Source organism: Lutra lutra, chromosome 3 (genome assembly GCF_902655055.1).
Source record: "Lutra lutra chromosome 3, mLutLut1.2, whole genome shotgun sequence".
NCBI classification, from domain to species: Eukaryota; Metazoa; Chordata; class Mammalia; order Carnivora; family Mustelidae; genus Lutra; species Lutra lutra.
This window is the reverse complement of record NC_062280.1, coordinates 190,353,562-190,371,955: the sequence shown is the minus strand read 5'-3', so window position 1 is coordinate 190,371,955 and position 18,394 is coordinate 190,353,562. Positions and strand designations below refer to the sequence as shown.

The 18,394-nt window shown below is 39.5% G+C and overlaps 1 protein-coding gene and 1 pseudogene across 1 annotated transcript in view; one reads left to right on the top strand and one right to left on the bottom strand.

The window, feature by feature from the left end:
• PCCA (propionyl-CoA carboxylase subunit alpha) overlaps positions 1 to 18,394 on the bottom strand; it is a 405,781-nt gene that overhangs the window by 145,010 nt on the left and 242,377 nt on the right. Inside the window, exon 19 of the mRNA XM_047720325.1 lies at positions 1,075 to 1,177. Within this exon, the coding sequence (XP_047576281.1) occupies positions 1,075 to 1,177 (103 nt within the window). The remainder of the gene's footprint in view (positions 1 to 1,074; positions 1,178 to 18,394) is intronic.
• On the top strand, positions 12,916 to 14,268 carry LOC125094793 (tubulin alpha-1A chain-like; annotated as a pseudogene).

Genomic DNA, 18,394 nt, shown 5'->3' with positions numbered 1-18,394 from the left:
ACAGTAGGTACATAATAAGGATATGCTGCATTAACGAATTCTCTTATGTAACTCTTTTTTTTTTTTTTTAATTCTCTTATGTAACTCTTAACTTGGGGTATTTTCTATCAGGAAAACGCCACCAGGGGGTGTCTGGCTGGCTGAATTTGGTAGAGCATGGGACTCTGCACCTGGGGGTGGGGAGTCTGAGCTCCACTTTGGGGGTAGAGTTTACATAAAAACAAACAAAACTGCCACCATATACCTCAGCCTCACCAGGTTTTATTTCTGTGAAATTATATTAATTTTCATATCCTGCTGAAATCTTTTGATTTTCCCACACAACAAAATAACGTTTCATCACAACTTAGCCACAAGAAGAGAAATGTAGATTAATAAAATATTCACTGTACTAACTACATAGCAGCTTCTGTGGGTTCATGCTGAAAGCAAAAAAAAAAAGGACGCGAGTTAACCTTTCATGGTATTTTTCTGGCAATCTCAAATCACAGCATATAAACGTATCATTCATACCACAGTATAAATACTAAATCTTAATGTAACATTGCTCAGTACCGACCAGAATTAAACTAAAGCAGTTCTATCATGGATACCATCCAAGGGGTTTAAGTTCAAGTTCCTTTGAAATAAAAGGAATGTCACCACAAGGTAAATTTAGCCTCAAGAATGTCTCACACAACATGATGTCTCAAGAAATGCTAGATAGGCTTCAGATTACTTGTTTTAAAAGAATGATTACCTACCACAGCTATCATATGTTTGGAATTATACTTAAAAATGCTCTTCTCTGTCACAAAAACAGAAGTATTACTTCTCAATAACAAAAGGAAAATGAATCAGGTGTTGGGAAGTGGTTTTAGAATGTGCCTAAATCTCAGAACGTATATTTCCTAATTAACGTGAGACAACAAAAACTGCCACTGGCGTTCAGCTTCCTCAAGAGGATGAGACAAACACATAGCTATGTTACAGATTCAAAAGATGATAGCCGCTAAATAGGTTAAAAAATTGCTTTAAATATTCACAGATAATTTCAAGACTGCCAAATAAAAAAAAGAAAGAAAGAAAACTCACAGAGAACGTTGGCCCACTGTTTGATGCTACGACAGTATGAACTTCATCATGCAATTTTACTGAGAGCTCCCAGTTAGCCACTTGTGGTTTAATAATAGGCACTCTGAAGTAGGAAAAAAGAAAAAGAGTTACTCATTTCATAGTATTCTCCTAGTAAGCTGAGTTTCCTTTGACATTAAGTGTGCAGGATGAAATAGCCAAAGACCATAATTCAGAACATTATTTTAAAAGATTCTGTCCTTGGAAAAAAAACTTTTCAGGTTTGAACTGGAGTAACTGAAAACAAACAAAAACACATGCAGACATTCTGAGGAGAAAAGCAATCATTCTGGAATAACTGTGGTCCCTCCATCTACTCCAAGTACCATCATCTCTTCTTCGATTTTGTGTTGCCTAATTGTGACAGTCTTCCAAAAATGAACTTTCTACGATATTAATTTCTTTTCAATATTTGGTTACTGTTCCAGGCGGTTTTAAAAATTTACAATGTTAGTCTCTTATTTTTCCAGGTTTATTGTGTTATACTTGTTATACATACAATTTAGTGAGTTTGGACATAGTTATTCACTTGTGTTTCCATCACCATAATTAAAGTAACAGACATATCCATCACCTCCAAAAGTTTCCTTGTATCCTTTCATTTTGTTTTGGTTTTTTGTTTGTTTGGGTAAGAATACAACTTTAGTGATGCTAGTCTTAACACAAAGGTCTTTCCTGCCAATGAGCCACATTATGTGGTCCAGAAAAACTGGGTCAGACAGCCAGAGACAAAAACATTTTTAGAATGTAAACATTTCCCACAATTTTTTAAAGTAACAAAATTTTAACGATTTTTGAATTAATCTAATTTAAATACTGAGTGTTTTCATTATTTATAGTTGTAAAATAGTATTTCTAAAGCACTAAATAGGTAGTATCCAGATTCTGTTTCAAGTCACAACTCTGAAAAAATGTTGCAGGTTATGTTTTAACACCCCCTCCCCCAAAGTCCAAAATGATTCTCTGTGTATTCTACTAAAAAAAAATCAGTCACATAAACTATGATTATAATCAAATCATCTCTAGACACAATGTCTAACGGAGGAGGATGGGTAATTTAGGCGAACATTTGTATTTGGCCCACTGTTTATTTTCTGAAGACGAAGAAATGTTTTAAAACTCTAGAAAAGTTTAAAAATGCATCAGTAAATCACCACTAATACACAAGGCAGAGACATGGAGGATTCCTTTTTGTCGGTTTAAAGAGGACGCGTTCAGAGGATAGAGCTTCTCCCGGGAGGGTTTGAAAGGACAACAGGGTAGCGTCCAGGAGGCGGAGGCAGAAGTGAGGCGAGGAGAGAGGAAAGTGTGGTGGGGCAGAGCGCTCCTCTATGTCAACCCCACCCCTACGCTGGCACTCTCTTCCACCGGGCATCTGTCTGTCTAAGTGGGTCTCCCTCACTGGCCTGTGAGCTCCTAAAAGACCAAGATCAGACCTTATTTTTGCATTCCCCAGGACCCAGTGCAGGTTGGGGAGAAAGGGTGGGGGGTAGGGGTCCGCAGGGCAGAATGTGAGGAGCACCTGTTATGGCCGAGCACTGCCAGGGGAGCCCGGGTCACCCAAGGGACAGAGTGCGCTCCAGAGCAGCATGGACCCCAAGCTCCTGGCTTACTACCCGGATGTTCTTGAACTCTACAGACGACCTCACTAGCCTTCCCTCTGTTTACCTTCAGATGGGGCTAACACCCGACCTTTTCAGGGGTACTGTCACAACAGAAAACCTGACCGCTAGTACTACCGGCCACACTGCTTGCTTAAATCTTTCCTATCAAAATAATTATGTAACTCTCCTGCTCCGGATTGTTCCATGCTTTTCTACTTCACATTGGGTTAAATCTTAACCAACCTACCTACCAGTCAAGTTTCCTGTTTAATTAAGGCCCCACTCTTTGTATCCAGTTTTATTTCGGATTATGCTGACTTATGTATCTGGTTGCTCCAAACCCTTAAAGTACTTCACAGATCAGGCCAAAACAAGCAAGAGAACTAACACAGCGGTCACACACTCAGGCTCCCGGACTTGAGGCAGCAGATAAAGAACCCAGCCCTGCCATTAATTAGTCCTGACCTTGAGCCAACCAATGGCTCAGTCTCCTTATATATCAAACCAGACCTACGACGGCATCTGCATCAGACTGATGTGCTGAGGACCACATTAAGCAGTGCATATGAATGGTAACTTTTATTACTTTGATGAGTCCCAACCCTAGACCAACACTCATTGCCCCTCCCCCAGCCCCAGAACTGAAAGCCCTTCATGGTAACCCTGGATTCCTTCTGCTCCACAAACTAACAGATTTTTCAGGGCCATCATCTCTCTCCTAAACTGTTCCCTAACTACAGGCACTGATCATAGTACAAACCTCAGTCATCTCCCCTCTGCTTAACCTGTATTACATGCTTAGTATTTTTCACAACTCAGTAGCCTGGAGGAGGTAACTCTTGCCAATAAACCTGGAGACCCTTTTTAGCTATGCAACCAGCCTCTGTTTCCCGCAGAGCTGGGGAGTTCATCCTAACATCCTGTTGGAAGCCAGACTGCATTTTCCCACAGAAAGCAATCCCACAGATGGTGGCGAGGTAGAGTTGCCACCCTTCAGAACCTAACTATTTATTTTTCCATTGTCTTATTTTGATCCACATCTGTTTCATATATGTTCTAACCTACCCCAAGAGGGACCTTGTGCAAAGAGCATAGGCTCTTTTGAGTTGAAATCCCAAGGTTTCATCTCAGCCCCTCCTCTTACTAACAATGCAGTCGGGCCTCCCTGAGTCCTTTGGAACCGTAATGTCCACACCTGTGAAATACAGCTGGCGCAGCGCTGGGGAGGTGACAGTAAAGCTATTACTTCTTCGGGGCACACAGCTCCTGTAGCGGCACTTTTCAAACCATATCTTTTTAGGTGACGTGTTAGGAGGTTGTGGGAAAGAGGTGAAGCAGGCCCACGACATACGAGCGAAAAATGGTCACACTTTGGATTCTCCTTAGAAGCTCACTCTCCCACAAACACAACTGGATAAGATCCCTTCTGGCTCCACCTAAGTTTGAAAGTCGTTTTGTTTGGTTTTAAAATATAAAGGACGGGTTTGGCATGTATATTCAGTATACGGGTCCATAAGCTCCGCGGCAGAAATAAACTACAATAAACTATGAATAAAGCTGGTCACACATGCCAACCTGAGAGGCTGTGCGCTCTACTTCCGCAAATCCCGGGCGACTACAGTAGTGACGATCACTCTGAAACACTGATATCAATCCCAGCAGCACAAACACGCTTCTAATGGTACCGGTTACATTTTACAGCGATATCTTAAATTTTAGAGAAGAGTTAATTTATCCATTAAATCCAAAGTAGTCTCCACGATTTTTATAAACTCTCTGGGCAGGGAGAGAAAAGGTCCTGAAGTGTCACACAACTCATGGGAGTAACAGTACACAGAAAACAGCTTCTTTGCCAAACTACACGCTGAAAGAGGCTGCTGCCTGATCACAAATTTCATCTGTGCAGCTTATAAGTTACTTGCAAAGCTCATTATCAGTGAAGTTATGACTTTGAAAAACAAACGAAACCCTCAAAATCCAGGAAAAGGGAATTCACATAAACAGCACCTCACAAAGAAAGTCCAACAACAGCCCTTACCCAGACCTGTCCACTCGGATTACCATCAGCCAACCAGAAAGAGTATGTTCAATGAAACTACATTTTTCTGTATTTTATAGCAAAAACGGCCAGCTGATTATCACAAATGTTACTTACTGCTAAAACATTTAACTTACTAGAATATTTTACTCAAAAAAGGTGTAAATGCTACTAACCCACCTACATTGCTACTACACGTCAAGTTTTAGGGCAAATTTTATGTAAACATCACTCACAGCATCTTTGGTTATCAAGGATCATAAGCATCTTGAAACCATATTAGGAGACACTCAGAAAAGCTGGTTTTTAATGGTGTCATTACCTATTTAAGAGTGAGATACTGAGTTAAAACAATGTTAGTGGTCAAAGAATCATTAAGCAATCCTTGATCATAACTTTAACAGTGGGTGGTCTGTAAAATGATCAAGAATAATAACACTGCATTCCATGGCCACAGAGGTCAGCTTCTGCATACAAATCTTTGCAGGAAGAAAAAGGCCTTCAGAAAAGTGGGCCATTCATCTGAACCAAGTTCAGAGAATTGCCAGCACGGTGAAAAGCTACGTTATGCAAGCACATAGATGTATTCAGTGGGGGTAGATGGAAGCAGTTACATAGAGACTACAAAGGAGCCCTCCCATGGTTCATGAATAAGTCGAGGAAATGATCAGAAAAAAAAAGAGAGAGATGTTTAGACAGATGGCCCACTTAAAATGCCTGAGACGGGGCATAAGCAATTTTAATGAAACTTTAGATTCAGCATATGAATTGTTTATTTCCTCCAGGAGAGGAAAAAAAAAAATCTAAAGGCAAAAATTCAGCAATTTGATGAAAAACTCACTTTTAGCAACTGGGATGGAAGAAGAATTTACAAATACAAGTTTTATTAGTTCGATAAATTCATATAAAATTCTTCACAAAGCCATCAGCTATCAAAATGAATATAAAAAGCATGGAATGAACAGATTAAAGGAATTTTAAACAGAGGTCTACTGCCAAAGCAAACAAAAATCTAAGCCGTATTATGTGAGAACTTACAACATTCCAACATTCAAGTTCATCACTGCAGAAGAAAGATAAAAGCAGCATTTTCAGAGAACCTCTTCAAAGCTAAAATTGTCATAGTAGAGGAACAGAATCCTGCCTATATGCAATTTAAAATGTGTACATTCAAAGACAGGAGGCTGTGTAGAAGAGTATATATCACAAAACAATGCCTAGAAAGCGTGACGGCACACCCCCGACTTTGATATCATTAGCATTACAAATGACACCACCACACATGATACCTGAATCAGGAAATGAATACTAATATTACTTATAATCTTAGAGAATTTAATATTATGCAAACCTTATTTCTTCTGCCACCAATAAGGGTTCGGGTTCTCAATTTAAACGCTGGGCATGACTAGTCAAGAAAGGAGATGGAGTTTCACCACCACCCCTGCAAGCCCTGAAACTGGGCTGACCACAGACTCCACGTGACCTTCCAAGTTACTCAGCCTCCTTCGTATCTTTCCTGATCAGTGAGGCCAAAGTGGTAAGAACACTTTATCCACATTTCATTAAATAAGATAGAACGTGTAACACAGATTAGTGCATGGAAATGAACGCTGTCAGATTTATTACCATGAATCGTTATAACATGATACAATGTCTGAAATCCTTCTATTATTCCAACCTGTTTTTTTTTAAACATATTAATACACAATTGATATACAGTGAAATTCAAAACTGTAAGTTCATCATTATCCTTCCAGGAAATCTGCCCCTTTCCCCCAGTAGTTTCACTGCATATTAGACTGAAGTTTCATGTAAAGAGACACCAAAACCAGGTACTCTTATGTGTGGCTTTTCTTTGCCTCATGGAATATTTCTGAGGTTCACGCATATTGAACAGTTCATTTTTTTATCGCCGAGTAGTATTCTGTCGCACAAGCATACCAGAACTAGTTCGTCCTTCTGCAGATGCACACGTGGGTTGTTTCCAGTTTGGGGCACTTAAGAACAAAATTGCTATAAACATTCTTTGTAGGAGCCTTTTTGAAGACAGATGTTTTGATTCCTTGTTGGTAAAAACTCTTAGGAGTGGACATATGGGGGTAAACATATGTTTAATTTTACAAAAAGTGCCACCCCGTGTTACAAGGTCTTAAAACATATCAATACCATCCCCGGCAATGGAGCTTTTGCCCCATAATCTTGCTGTTTCATGTTGGTTTCTACTCCCAGCCAGGACAGTGGCTGAGAATATAGTTCATTACAGTTTAATGACCATTTCCCTTATGACAAATTAACACTGGGGACCTCAACATTTGTCTCATTGGTCACTTGTATTAAAAAAATTTGCCCATTTTTTATTAAGATATTGGTCTTACTGATTTGTGGGAATTCCTTTTTAGAAAGCTTCTGTCAGATTTATGTGTTGTGAATACTTTCTCCCCCTCTTATAAATGTTCTTAACAATGTCTTACCTTCAGCAGTTTTTGTTGATTTTTTTCTTTTTTAATTAATGGACTTAATTTTTTTTTAAGAGCAGTTTTAGGTTTTCCAGAAAATTGAGCAGGAAGTAGAGTTCCTATATCTACCCTCCCTCACCCCACCCTGGATACAGCATCCCTATTATTGACATTCTGCACTGTTATGGTACATTTCTTAAAACTGATGAGCCAATGTTGATCTGTTAGTATTTACTGCAGTTCACAGTTTACATTAGGACTCACTCTCTGGGCTATACATTCTACAGGTTTGAACAAATGTATAATGACATGTCTCCACCATTAAGATCTCATATAGAGTAGTTTTATCTTAAAAATTCCCTATGCTCTACCTACTTAACGCTTCCTCCATCCCCCGGATCATTGGCAGCCACTGATCTGTACTGTCTCCAACATTCTGCCTTTTCCAGAATGTTGTAGAACCAGAATGCAACCTTCAGACTGGCCTCCCTCACTTAGCATTAGGCATTTACAGTTTCTCCAGGTCTTTCTGTGGCTTGATGGCTGATAGTTCTTCATTGCTGAATGAAAGTCCATTGCCTGGATGTACCACGGTTTACTAAACCATTCACTTAATTGAAGGAGATGTCTTGGTTACTTCTCCGTTTTTGGCAATGATGAGTGAAGCTACTATAAACATTCACAGGCAGCTTTCAGTGCAGAAACATTTTCAATTCATTTGGCTAAATACTAAGGAGTACAACCACCGGATCATATGGTAAAAGGATGTTTAGTTTTATAAAAAACTGCTAAACTGTATTCCAAAATGGCTGTACCACTTGCATTCCCATTAGCAATGAATGAGCGTTCCCGCGGTTCTCACAAGCATTCGGTATTGTCAGTGTTTAGGGTTCTAGTCTAACAAACATCTATCTCTGCTGTTAATGGAAAATTTTAATAGTTGTAAAAACATATCAATTTTCCCTTTTATATTCAGTGCTTTTATGTCCTTGCTAAGAACTGTTTTGACTATATCAAGGCCCAGAAAATATATTCATATTTTCCTTTAGAGGTTTTTTCATGTAGACCTGTGATTCATCATCTTCTTGTGTGATGGGAAAGAGGAAGAGGTAGGTTCATCTAGTTGTTTCAAGAAAATCTGTAGACCAAGTTCTGCAGCTCTGACCACCAGTAAGACAATATTAGCTATTCTAGATCCCTTGCATTTCCATACAAATTTCAAATCCCACAGGCAGTTTCTTCTCCATCCTCCCCAAAGCAACCCTAACGGGATTATGTTTGGGCTTGCTCTGTCTCTTCATTCATGGAGGGAGAGCTGACGACTTAACAGTATTTTATCCTATGAAAATAATAGCTCTTATCTATTTTACATTTTGAATTTCTCTGGGCCAAGTGTGGCAGTCTTGGATCTCTTCTGCCATAATTATACCTATCTTTGTTTTAGTTTTATTTGTGGTGTATCATAGATTCCTTAAGAGGTTTCTTAGGTAACCTATTAAGTTGTCCGGGAAAGCTTCCTTTCCCCAATCCTTATGCCTTATTATTTTTCCAAGCCTTAGTACTCAGACAAGTGACCATCTAGAATTTAATTTATTAAAGTATTTGCCTAAGTTGTTCATGCTGTATTAAATAAAACTGTTAGTAGTCATTTTTTCAGTGTTGCTAGTTTATCGGAACACAATTTATATTTGACTGACTTCTTATCGTGCAACCCCGCTAAATTTATTCCAGTAACTTTCACAGATTCCTTAAGGGTTTCTATGTAAACACAATTCCTCTGTGAAGAGGAATGACTTTACTTCTCCGTTTCTGATCTCCATGACTTTTTTTTAATTTCCTATCATACTGGCCAGGATCTCTAGTATCATGGTGAATAAAAGTAAAAAATCCAACTCTGTCCTGTTTCCAATCTAAGGAGATAACGCTGTATTTTTCAGATTTTTTCCCCCCATTTTCTGACTTCTCTTTCTTCTGTATGTCTAAATAGGTATTAGTTAGGCTTCCTAATCCTATCAACTTAGGTCACAGAGACTTGCAAAATAAGTACTTTTTCTATTCAGCCTGTATAGTCTCTATTCTTCTAAGTTTACCAACTCTTCCTTCTGCCAACGCCAACAGCTTTCAGTCTTGCCTATAAGTTTTCCATTGCAGAGATAGTACCATTTTAGATCTAGAATTTCTAGTTGGTAATTTGTTAGTTTCCAGATCTATGCTTATATGCCCTATCAACTCCCTCATTTTGATCTTTAATATCTGACAATAATTTTAATAACTGTGCTAAAGTCCTATCCGTGATGCACATCTTATAGTCTCACAGTTGGTTTCTACTGACTGCTTTTTCACTTGACCAAGGGCCAACTTTAATGCTTAAATTGTATGTCAAGTGAATTGTTTTTTGGATCCCAGACTGTGGAAATGTTGTAGACACTGTATTTTTCTGTTATCTTCTCCTGGGAAGTACCGATTCTCATTACAGTAGGCAGTTAAATTACTAGCTGATCACTCTGAAGTCATGGAGATTCAGTTTTGTGCTCTGCTAGGATGTCTATTTGGTTTTGCTCTCAGGGAATTAAAAGTCCAAAATCAGAAGTCACTAAAAGTCTTTATAGCAGAAACAAAGAGTTTCCCCTAAGACACGGTCCCTCTGGGGTTTTCATGGAAAACTCAAGGCATTTACAAGCCCCTCAAATCTGGTGGGGCTCAAACTCCAAACATTACCATCTCCTTGGTGGGCAGCAAGTGAAATTTCAGCTCGGTTCTTTCTGCATTCCAGCAGGATTCACATCCTGGGATTCTTGAAGTCTTTATGCACATTCAGGAGTCAACCATCCATTTGAAGGGAAGCTAACTTCAGATACAGAAGTCCTCACTCTGGTGCTCTCGTTTCGCGTGATACCCTGCTCCATTTTCAGCAGTTCTTACAATTCTGAGCATCATTCTTCCAGAGTACAGTCAGTAAGACTGTGGTTAACTCCTGAGTTCTGGCCATGCTCGGATGCACGCGCCCAACGGTGACCACCTCAGGGGAAGTGCCATGCACAGGTCAAGCTCCAGTGTGGCTTCCTTCTACACAGGCTCGAAGTCCGTCCAAATTCTGACTGGTTTCAGTTGTTATCCAGAGCCTTCAAATAGCCGTAGATCTCCAGAGCATGTAACTGCTATCAGGAGGAGGGTAAGTTAGAAATAAGCCATACCACCATTACAGAAACTGGAACCTCTCCAGGCCGATTAAGTTTATACTAACTTTATATCACTGATCTCCAAAGGCAGAGGAGGAAATAAGGAATGGAAGAATACTGGCTCACATATTTGTACCATTTCTACCCACCAGGTAGTGTCCCAGGAACACCTGACACCTACACTTGTAAAGTTTATTCGTGTAACTAAATGAGAGCAGTCATATAAACACTTTATGAGAAGAAATAATCTTTTTTTTTAAGATTTTATTTATTTGACAGACAGAGGTCATAAGTAGGCAGAGAGGCAGGCAGAGAGAGAGGAGAAAGCAGGCCCCCTGCGGAGCAAAGAGCCCAATGTGGGGCTCGATTCCAGGACCCTGGGATCATGACCTGAGCCAAAGGCAGAGGCTTTAACCCACTGAGCCACCCAGGTGCCCCGAGAAGAAATAATCTTAAAGAAGACACCATCCTGTTAGAAGATACATCATCTCATTTTAATTCCAAAATTTAAAACTTATTTTATGCTAATAGGAAAATAAGTTCTTGGATACAAAATACAGTAAGTTTTTAAAATATTAAGCAGCTTTACTGACATAAAATTCAGACAACATAAATTTAACCCTTCCAAACTTCATAATTCAACAGTGCTTAGTATATCCAGAGCTGTGCACCTATCATCCCAGGCAACTTTAAAACATTTTCGTTAACTCCAAAAAGGAAAATTTGGACCCTCTGGCAGTCACTCCATGTTCCCCTCCCCCAGCCTCCATAGCCCTACACCACTACTAATGAATGTACCTTCTATTTCTATAGCTTTGCTTATTCTAGATATTTCATATAAGTGGAATCAGAGAATCTACAGTCTGTTACAATGCCCTCGTTTAGCATAGTGTTTTCAAATTTCATCTATGCTGTAGGAAGTGTCAATATGTTATTTTTTTGTCACTGAAAAATATTCCATTCTATAAAGACACCCCATTCTACTTAATACTATATATCTATCATTTCAGGAACATTAGGGTTGTTTCTGTTCACTCATTATGAAGAATGTGAGTATGAATATTTATATACAACAGTTGTGTGGACATAGGATTTCATTTCCCATGGGTATAACCCTGGAAGAAGAGCTGGGTCAGGGAGTAGTGTCATATATTTTGAGAAACTGCCAAATTATTTCTGGCTTTGCATCAATTAATCAAATTCCTACCAGCAATGTACGAGGGTTCCGATTCCTCCCTGTCCTCACCAACACTTCAATATTGTCCATCTTTCCTATCACACTCACCCTCGTAGGCATAAAGCTAACTGTGGTTTGGATTTGCATTTTCCTGAGGACAATAATGCTGAGCCTGTTTTCATGGGTTTGATGGTAATCTGTATATCATCTTTGGAGAAATTTCTATTCATATCCTTTGCCCTTTCTTAAACTGGGCTCTTTTTATTATTGCGTTGTAAGAGTTCTTTACATATTCTAGACAAAAGTCTCCTCACAACAAATACATGATTTCCAAGTTTTGCAAGTATTTTCTCCTATTCTGTTAGTTGTTTTTTCACTTTCTTAATGGTGCCCTTTAAAGCACCTTAAGTTTTTCGTTTCTTGTGCGTCTGCCAGCTTATATAAGAAATATCATCTAACCACAAGTTAACAAAGCTCTTACAACTGTGATTTTTTTTCTTTTTAGGTTCATTTTTGTGTGTGGTGTAGGGAGGGGACTGACTTTGATCTTTTGCCTGAAGATTCCCAGTTGCCCCAGCAGCATTCAAGAGTATATGTAAATACTCTAAGTTGTCTTCATTGACAGTTGAAATCATCTGACCATAGTTTAACTATGTTAGGATCTTCCATTCTGTTGCATTGATCAACATATCTATCCTTACGCCAGTACAACACCGTCTTGATCACCGCAGCTTTGTAACAAATTTCGTGATCAGGAAGAAGTTCCCTGGTTTTGTTCTTTTCCAAGACTATTTTGGCTATGCTGAGTCCCTTGCACTTTCACACAAATTCTGTAATCAGATGACCATTTCTGCAAAACATACAGCTGAGATTGTGAGAGGGACGGCACAAAATCTGTACATTGTGTTGGACAGTATTACCATCTTAGGTCTTCTGATCCCTGAATGTGGGAAGCTTATTCATTTTAGTTGTCTTTAATTTATATCAACAATTGTTCTCTGGTTTTCAGCACACAAGTCTTGTACTTCTATTTTAAAAATTTAAGCTTAAGTATTATATTCTCTTTGGTGCTATCATAAATAAAATTGTTTCGTCAATTGCTTTTTCAGTTTGTACACTGGTACCGTATAAAACTAAAATTGATATTCGCGTATCATTCTTGTATCTTGCAACCTTGCAAAAGTCATTAGTTCTAATAGATTTTTGAGCATTCCTGAGGTTCTCTCCTATCGACCACCTAAGAGTCGCACTATAAGAAGCAACCACCTTTCCTCTTCCTCTCCGCCATCTGCTCGTCAGCTGCAAAGCAGCAACCAGGCATGAAAGCATCTCCATCCATGTCGGCCAGGCTGGTGTCCAGATGGGCAACACCTGCTGGGAGCTCTATTGCCAAAAACACAGCGTTCAGCCCAATGGCCAGATGCCAAGTGACAAGACCACTGGGGGAGGAGACCACCTTCTTCAGGGAGAAGGGTGCTAACAAGCATGCACCCAGAGTTGTTTCTGTAGACCTGGAAACCAGTCAATGATGACGTTTGCCCTGGCACCCACCTCCAGCTCCTCTACCCTGAGCTGCTCACCACAGGCATGGAAGACACTGCCACTAACTATGCCAGAGGGCACTACACCATTGGCGAGGAGATCACGGACCCTGTCTTGGACCAAATTCAGAAACGGGCTGGCCAGTGTGCAGGTCTTCAAGGCTTCCTGGTTTTCCACAGCTTTGGAGGGGGAACTGGTTCCGGTTCACCTGCCTTCTGATGGAACATCTCTCAGTTGATTTCGGCAACAAGACCCCACTAGAGTTCTCCATTTACCCAGCCATGCCACCCAATCCCCCCGCCCCGCCTCTGCCGGTTCCCACAGCCATAGTTAAGCCCCACAGCACCATCCTCACTCCCCACACTGCCCAGGAGCACTCCGACTGTACCTTCATGGTAGACAACGAGCCCATCTCTGACATGTTATTACTGACATGTCAGTACTGGATGTCCAAGCTACACTCACCTAAACATGCTAACAGGTCCAATTGTTCTCCATTGCTGCATCCCTCACAGTTGAAGCCCTGAATGCTGATCGAACAGCATTCCAGAGCAGCCTGGGGCCCCATCCACGCATCCAATTCCCTCTAGTTACCTGTGTCCCTGTCACCTTTGCTCAGCAAGCCTACCATGAACAGCTTTCTGTAGAAGAGATCACCAATACATGCTTGAGCCAGCCAGCCAGCAAAATGTGACCCTCGCCATGGTAAAGACATGGCTTACTACCTGTTGTACTGCAGCGACAAGCTTCCCAAAGATGTCACTGCTGTCTTTGCCACCATCAAGACCAAGTGTACCATCCTGTGTATGGATTAATACACTGGCTTCAAAGTGGGCATTAATCACCAGCCTCCCACTGTGGCATCTGCCACCCATTGTGGAAACCTTGCCAAAGTACAGCGAGCTGTGTGCACGCCGAGCAACACCACAGCCGTCGCTAAGGCCTGGGCTTGCCTGGACCACAAGTCTGACCTGATGTATGCCTCATGTGCCTCTGTTCACTGGTACTTGTGGGAGGGCATGGAGGAAGGAGAGTTTTCGGGGGCCCCTGAGGACATGGCTGCCCTTGAGAAGGATTATGAGGAGGATGGTGTGGGTTCTGTTGAAGGAAAGCATGAAAGAGGAGAGGAATACTAAAGTTAAAAATGTCACAAAGGTGCTGCTTTAACAGGGAAGTTTATTCTATCCTGAACATTGAGAAGTTGTGCTCTGATCAGTTAACATGTATGTAGCCATGTCTATTTTCATATACAGTTACTGACCTATGCTATAAAACACAATGCTTGCTACAGACCCAAGCTGTCCATTGCTCTGATGGGTTTAAATAAACCATTCCCTGTTTTAATTGGGGGAGGAAAGAGGTCTTTTTGTAAATTCCTTAAGACTTCCTACATACAAGATCGTGTCATTTGGAAATAGTTTTGCTTCTTCCCCATCTTAACACTTTTTATTTTTCTTGCCAAAGTGGCCGAGGAACTCCAATACAATGCTCAAAAAATTTAACAAACATCCTTGTCTTATCCCTGATCTTAGGGAGAAAGCAGTCAGTCATATCCATTAAATATAATGCTAGCTGTAGGTTTTTCAGAAATGGCCTTTGTCAGGATGAGGAAGTTCCCTTCTATTCCTAATCATTTGAGTGGTTTTTATCAGGAAAGGCTATTGGATTTTGTCAAATTTTTTTCTGCATTTGAGATAATCCTGTGATTTCTGTCCTTTATTAATATGGTTTATTACATTGATTTTTGGATGTTAAACCAACTATGTATTCCTAAGTCAAAGCTCACCTGGCTACAGTGGATAATCATTTTATGTATTTCTGGCTTCCATGTGTTTGTATTTGGTGGAGAACTATTGCATTAACATTTATGAGGGATTTTGGTCTCTAGTTTCCTTTTCGCAGAACATCTTTATTTGATTTTAGTGTGGTAATATTAATCTCATGGAATGAGTTGCAAATTTTTCCCTTTTCTATTTTTGGGAGAGTTTGCAAGGAATTGGCATTAACTCTCTTCTAACTATCTCACTGAATTCACTAGTGAAGCCTTCTAGTCCCAGGCTTTTCTTTCTGGGAAGTTTTGGGATGACTGATTCAGTCTCTTTCACGTCTATGCAGATTTTCTATTTCCTCTTGATTCCATGCATGTAGCTTGCATCTTTCCAGAAATTTCTCCATTTTATAAGTTATCTCATTTGTTGGCATAAAATTGTTCAAGTTATTAGCTTATAATCTTTTTAATTTCTATAAGGTCCATATGCATAGCTCCTATTTCACTACCAGTTTGAACTGGAGTCTTTTTCTCTTGGGCAGTCTACCTAAAGGTTTGCATTTCTGTTGATCTGCCCAAGAACCAAATTCTGTTTTCACTAATTTCCTTTATTGTTTTTATATTCTCTATTTCATTTATTTTCATTTGAATTTTTAGTATTTCCTTCTCTCTGCTTGCTTTGGGTTTAGTCTGCTCTTTTCCTATTTTCCTACAATGGCAGATGAAGCAATTGAGGTCTTTCTTCTTTCTTAAAATATGCTTATAGCTCTAAATTTCCTCCCAAACACTACTTTCAATGCATCCCAAAGATTTTGAATACTATGCTTTTGTTATCATTCGTTCCAAAATATAATCTAATTTCTCTTGTAATTTCTCCTTTAACCCACTGATTATTTAGGTTAATTTTCACATATTTCTGAATTGCCTAAAGTTGCATATTCTGCTGCTGTTGCATGGATTGGTCTATAGATAATGTACTGATCTATTTGGTTTGTGTTTTTCAAGTCTTCCACTTCCTTGTTATCTTGTCCAATCGTTCTATATCCATTACTGAAAATGAGGTACAACAGTCTACAATTGTTATTGTATATAAATTAGTTCACCACTTTTATAGCTTTCTGATGGACACGTGTGTCATTATAAATTCTCCCTGTCTCCAATAACAATTTTTGTCTTAAAATTATTTTGTCTGGGGGCACATGGGTGGCTCAGTCAGTTGCATGTCTGCCTTTGGCTCAGGTCCTGATCCCAGGGTTCTGGAATCAAGCCCCACAACAGGCTCCCCACTCAGCAGACAGGGGGCAGGGGCACTGCTTCTTCCTCTCCTCCCCATCTTGTGCTCTGGCAAATGAATAAATAAAATCTTTTAAAAATTATTTTGTCATCAGGCGCCTTCCTCTGCCTTCAGCTCAGGTCATGATCTCAGGGTCCTGGGATCAAGCCTCACGTCAGGCTTTCTGCTCAGCGGTGGGGAGCCTGCTTCCCCCTCTCCCTCTGCCTGCCTCTCTGCCTACTTATGATCTCTGTCTGTCAAATAAATAAGTGAAATCTTTAAAAAAAATTATTTTGTCTGATATTAGCATTAGTAACAAAATTAGTATTGTAAATATGTCTGATAACCCTATTCTCTTATTTTCAACCTATTGATTATATCTTTGTATCTAAAGTGTATCTATTCTAGAAAGCATTCAGTTTGATCTTGTTTTTTTATCTGGCCATTTTCAGCAACATGGATGGCACTAGAGAGTATAATGCTAAGTGAAGTCAGAGAAAGACAATCACCATATGATTTCATTCATATGTGGAATTTAAGAAACAAAACATCATAATGAGCAAAGGGAAAAACAGAGACAAACCAATGAAAGACTTAACTATTGTTGGTTTACCAAAAGGGAGGGGGTGGAGGAACGGGGAGTAAAGAGTACACTTATCATGATGGAAACTAAATAAATGGATGGAAAACTTTAAAAATAATAATAAAGTATGTCTATTGTAGAAAGCATATAATTTGATCTTGTTTTTTAATCCATTCTGCCAATATCTGCCCTTGATGGGCATGCTTAATCCATTTACATTTAATACACTCAAGTGGGATTTGTATCTCTCATTTTGATTTTTGCTGTGTATCATGTGTTTTTTGTTCTTCAATTCCTCCATTACTGCTTTCTTTTGTTTAAATAGGTATTTTTCTAGTGTACCCTTTAAATTCCCTTGATATTTCATTTACTACCTAAAAAAAAAAAAAAGATTCATTTGACACAGAGAGAGAGCACAAGCAGGAGGAGTGGAAGAGGGAGAAGCAGGCTTCCCACTGAGCGGGAAGCCCAATGTGGGGTTCAATCCTAGAACCCTGGGATCGTGACCTAAGCTGAAGGCAGACACTTAGCCAACTGAACTTACCCAGGCGCCCCTCATCTACTATTTTTGAAAGCTATTTTCTTAGTGGTTACACTAGGGATTACAATTAGTACCTTACTTAATTTAAACACAGTTTGGACTAACGTTAACTCAACTGCAGTATCATACAGGAAATCTGCTCCAATATATCTTGTTTCCTCTACCCTCATCTGTCCTATTGTCATACAAATTTCATCTGTATATATTTTGCACCTATCAACCTAGAATTATAACTACTCCATTATGCAGTTATCTTTTAAATCAGAAGAAAAAAGATGTACAAAGTAAAAATACATTTCCACGGTCTTTTGTGTTTACTGATGTAGTAATTTTTAACCACTTTACTACTTCATGTGTATTTTAGTTTCTGTTTAGTGTTCTTTCATTTCACCCTGAAGAACTCCATTTCTTATTTCTTGTTGAGCAGGTCTTATTGAGGAGGTCTGCTAGCAACAGATTCCTCTTGGGTGTTGTTTTACTTGGGTGTTATTTACCTGGGAATGTCCCTCATTTTTATACGGTAGTTTTGCCGGATATAAAATGCTTTGGTGGCATTCTGTTTTTTTGTTTTTGTTTTTCCTCAGCACTTTATATACACCATCCTATTCTCTTTAGGACTCCATGGTTTCTGATGAGATGTTAGATGAGATGTTAACTCCTAATCCTATTGTGAATGTCCCTTTCACAGGATGAGTCTTTTCTTCTCTTGCTGCTTTTAAGATTCTGTTTGGTTTTTGACAATTTGACCAATGATGTGTGTAGACAGAGATCTTTTTTGAGCTTCTCCTAGTTTACCAAGTTTCTTGAATATATAATGTTTTTCATGAAATTTGGAATGTGTTTTGTTCTGACTTTAAGTAAGCTCTACATCCAAATTGGAGCTCAAACTCATGATCCTGAGATCAAGGGTCACATGCTCTACCTACTGAGCCAGCCAGGTACCCCTGGCTATGATTTCTTTAAATATTCTCTCCACCCCTTTATCGTTTTTCTCCAGGCCTTCTGGGACTCCGCATGCATGCTAGTAGATGTCATGGTGTCCCATGAGTCTCTGAAGCTCTACTCATTCTTCTATCTATTCTTCACACTAGATAATCTCACTTAACATATTTTCAAA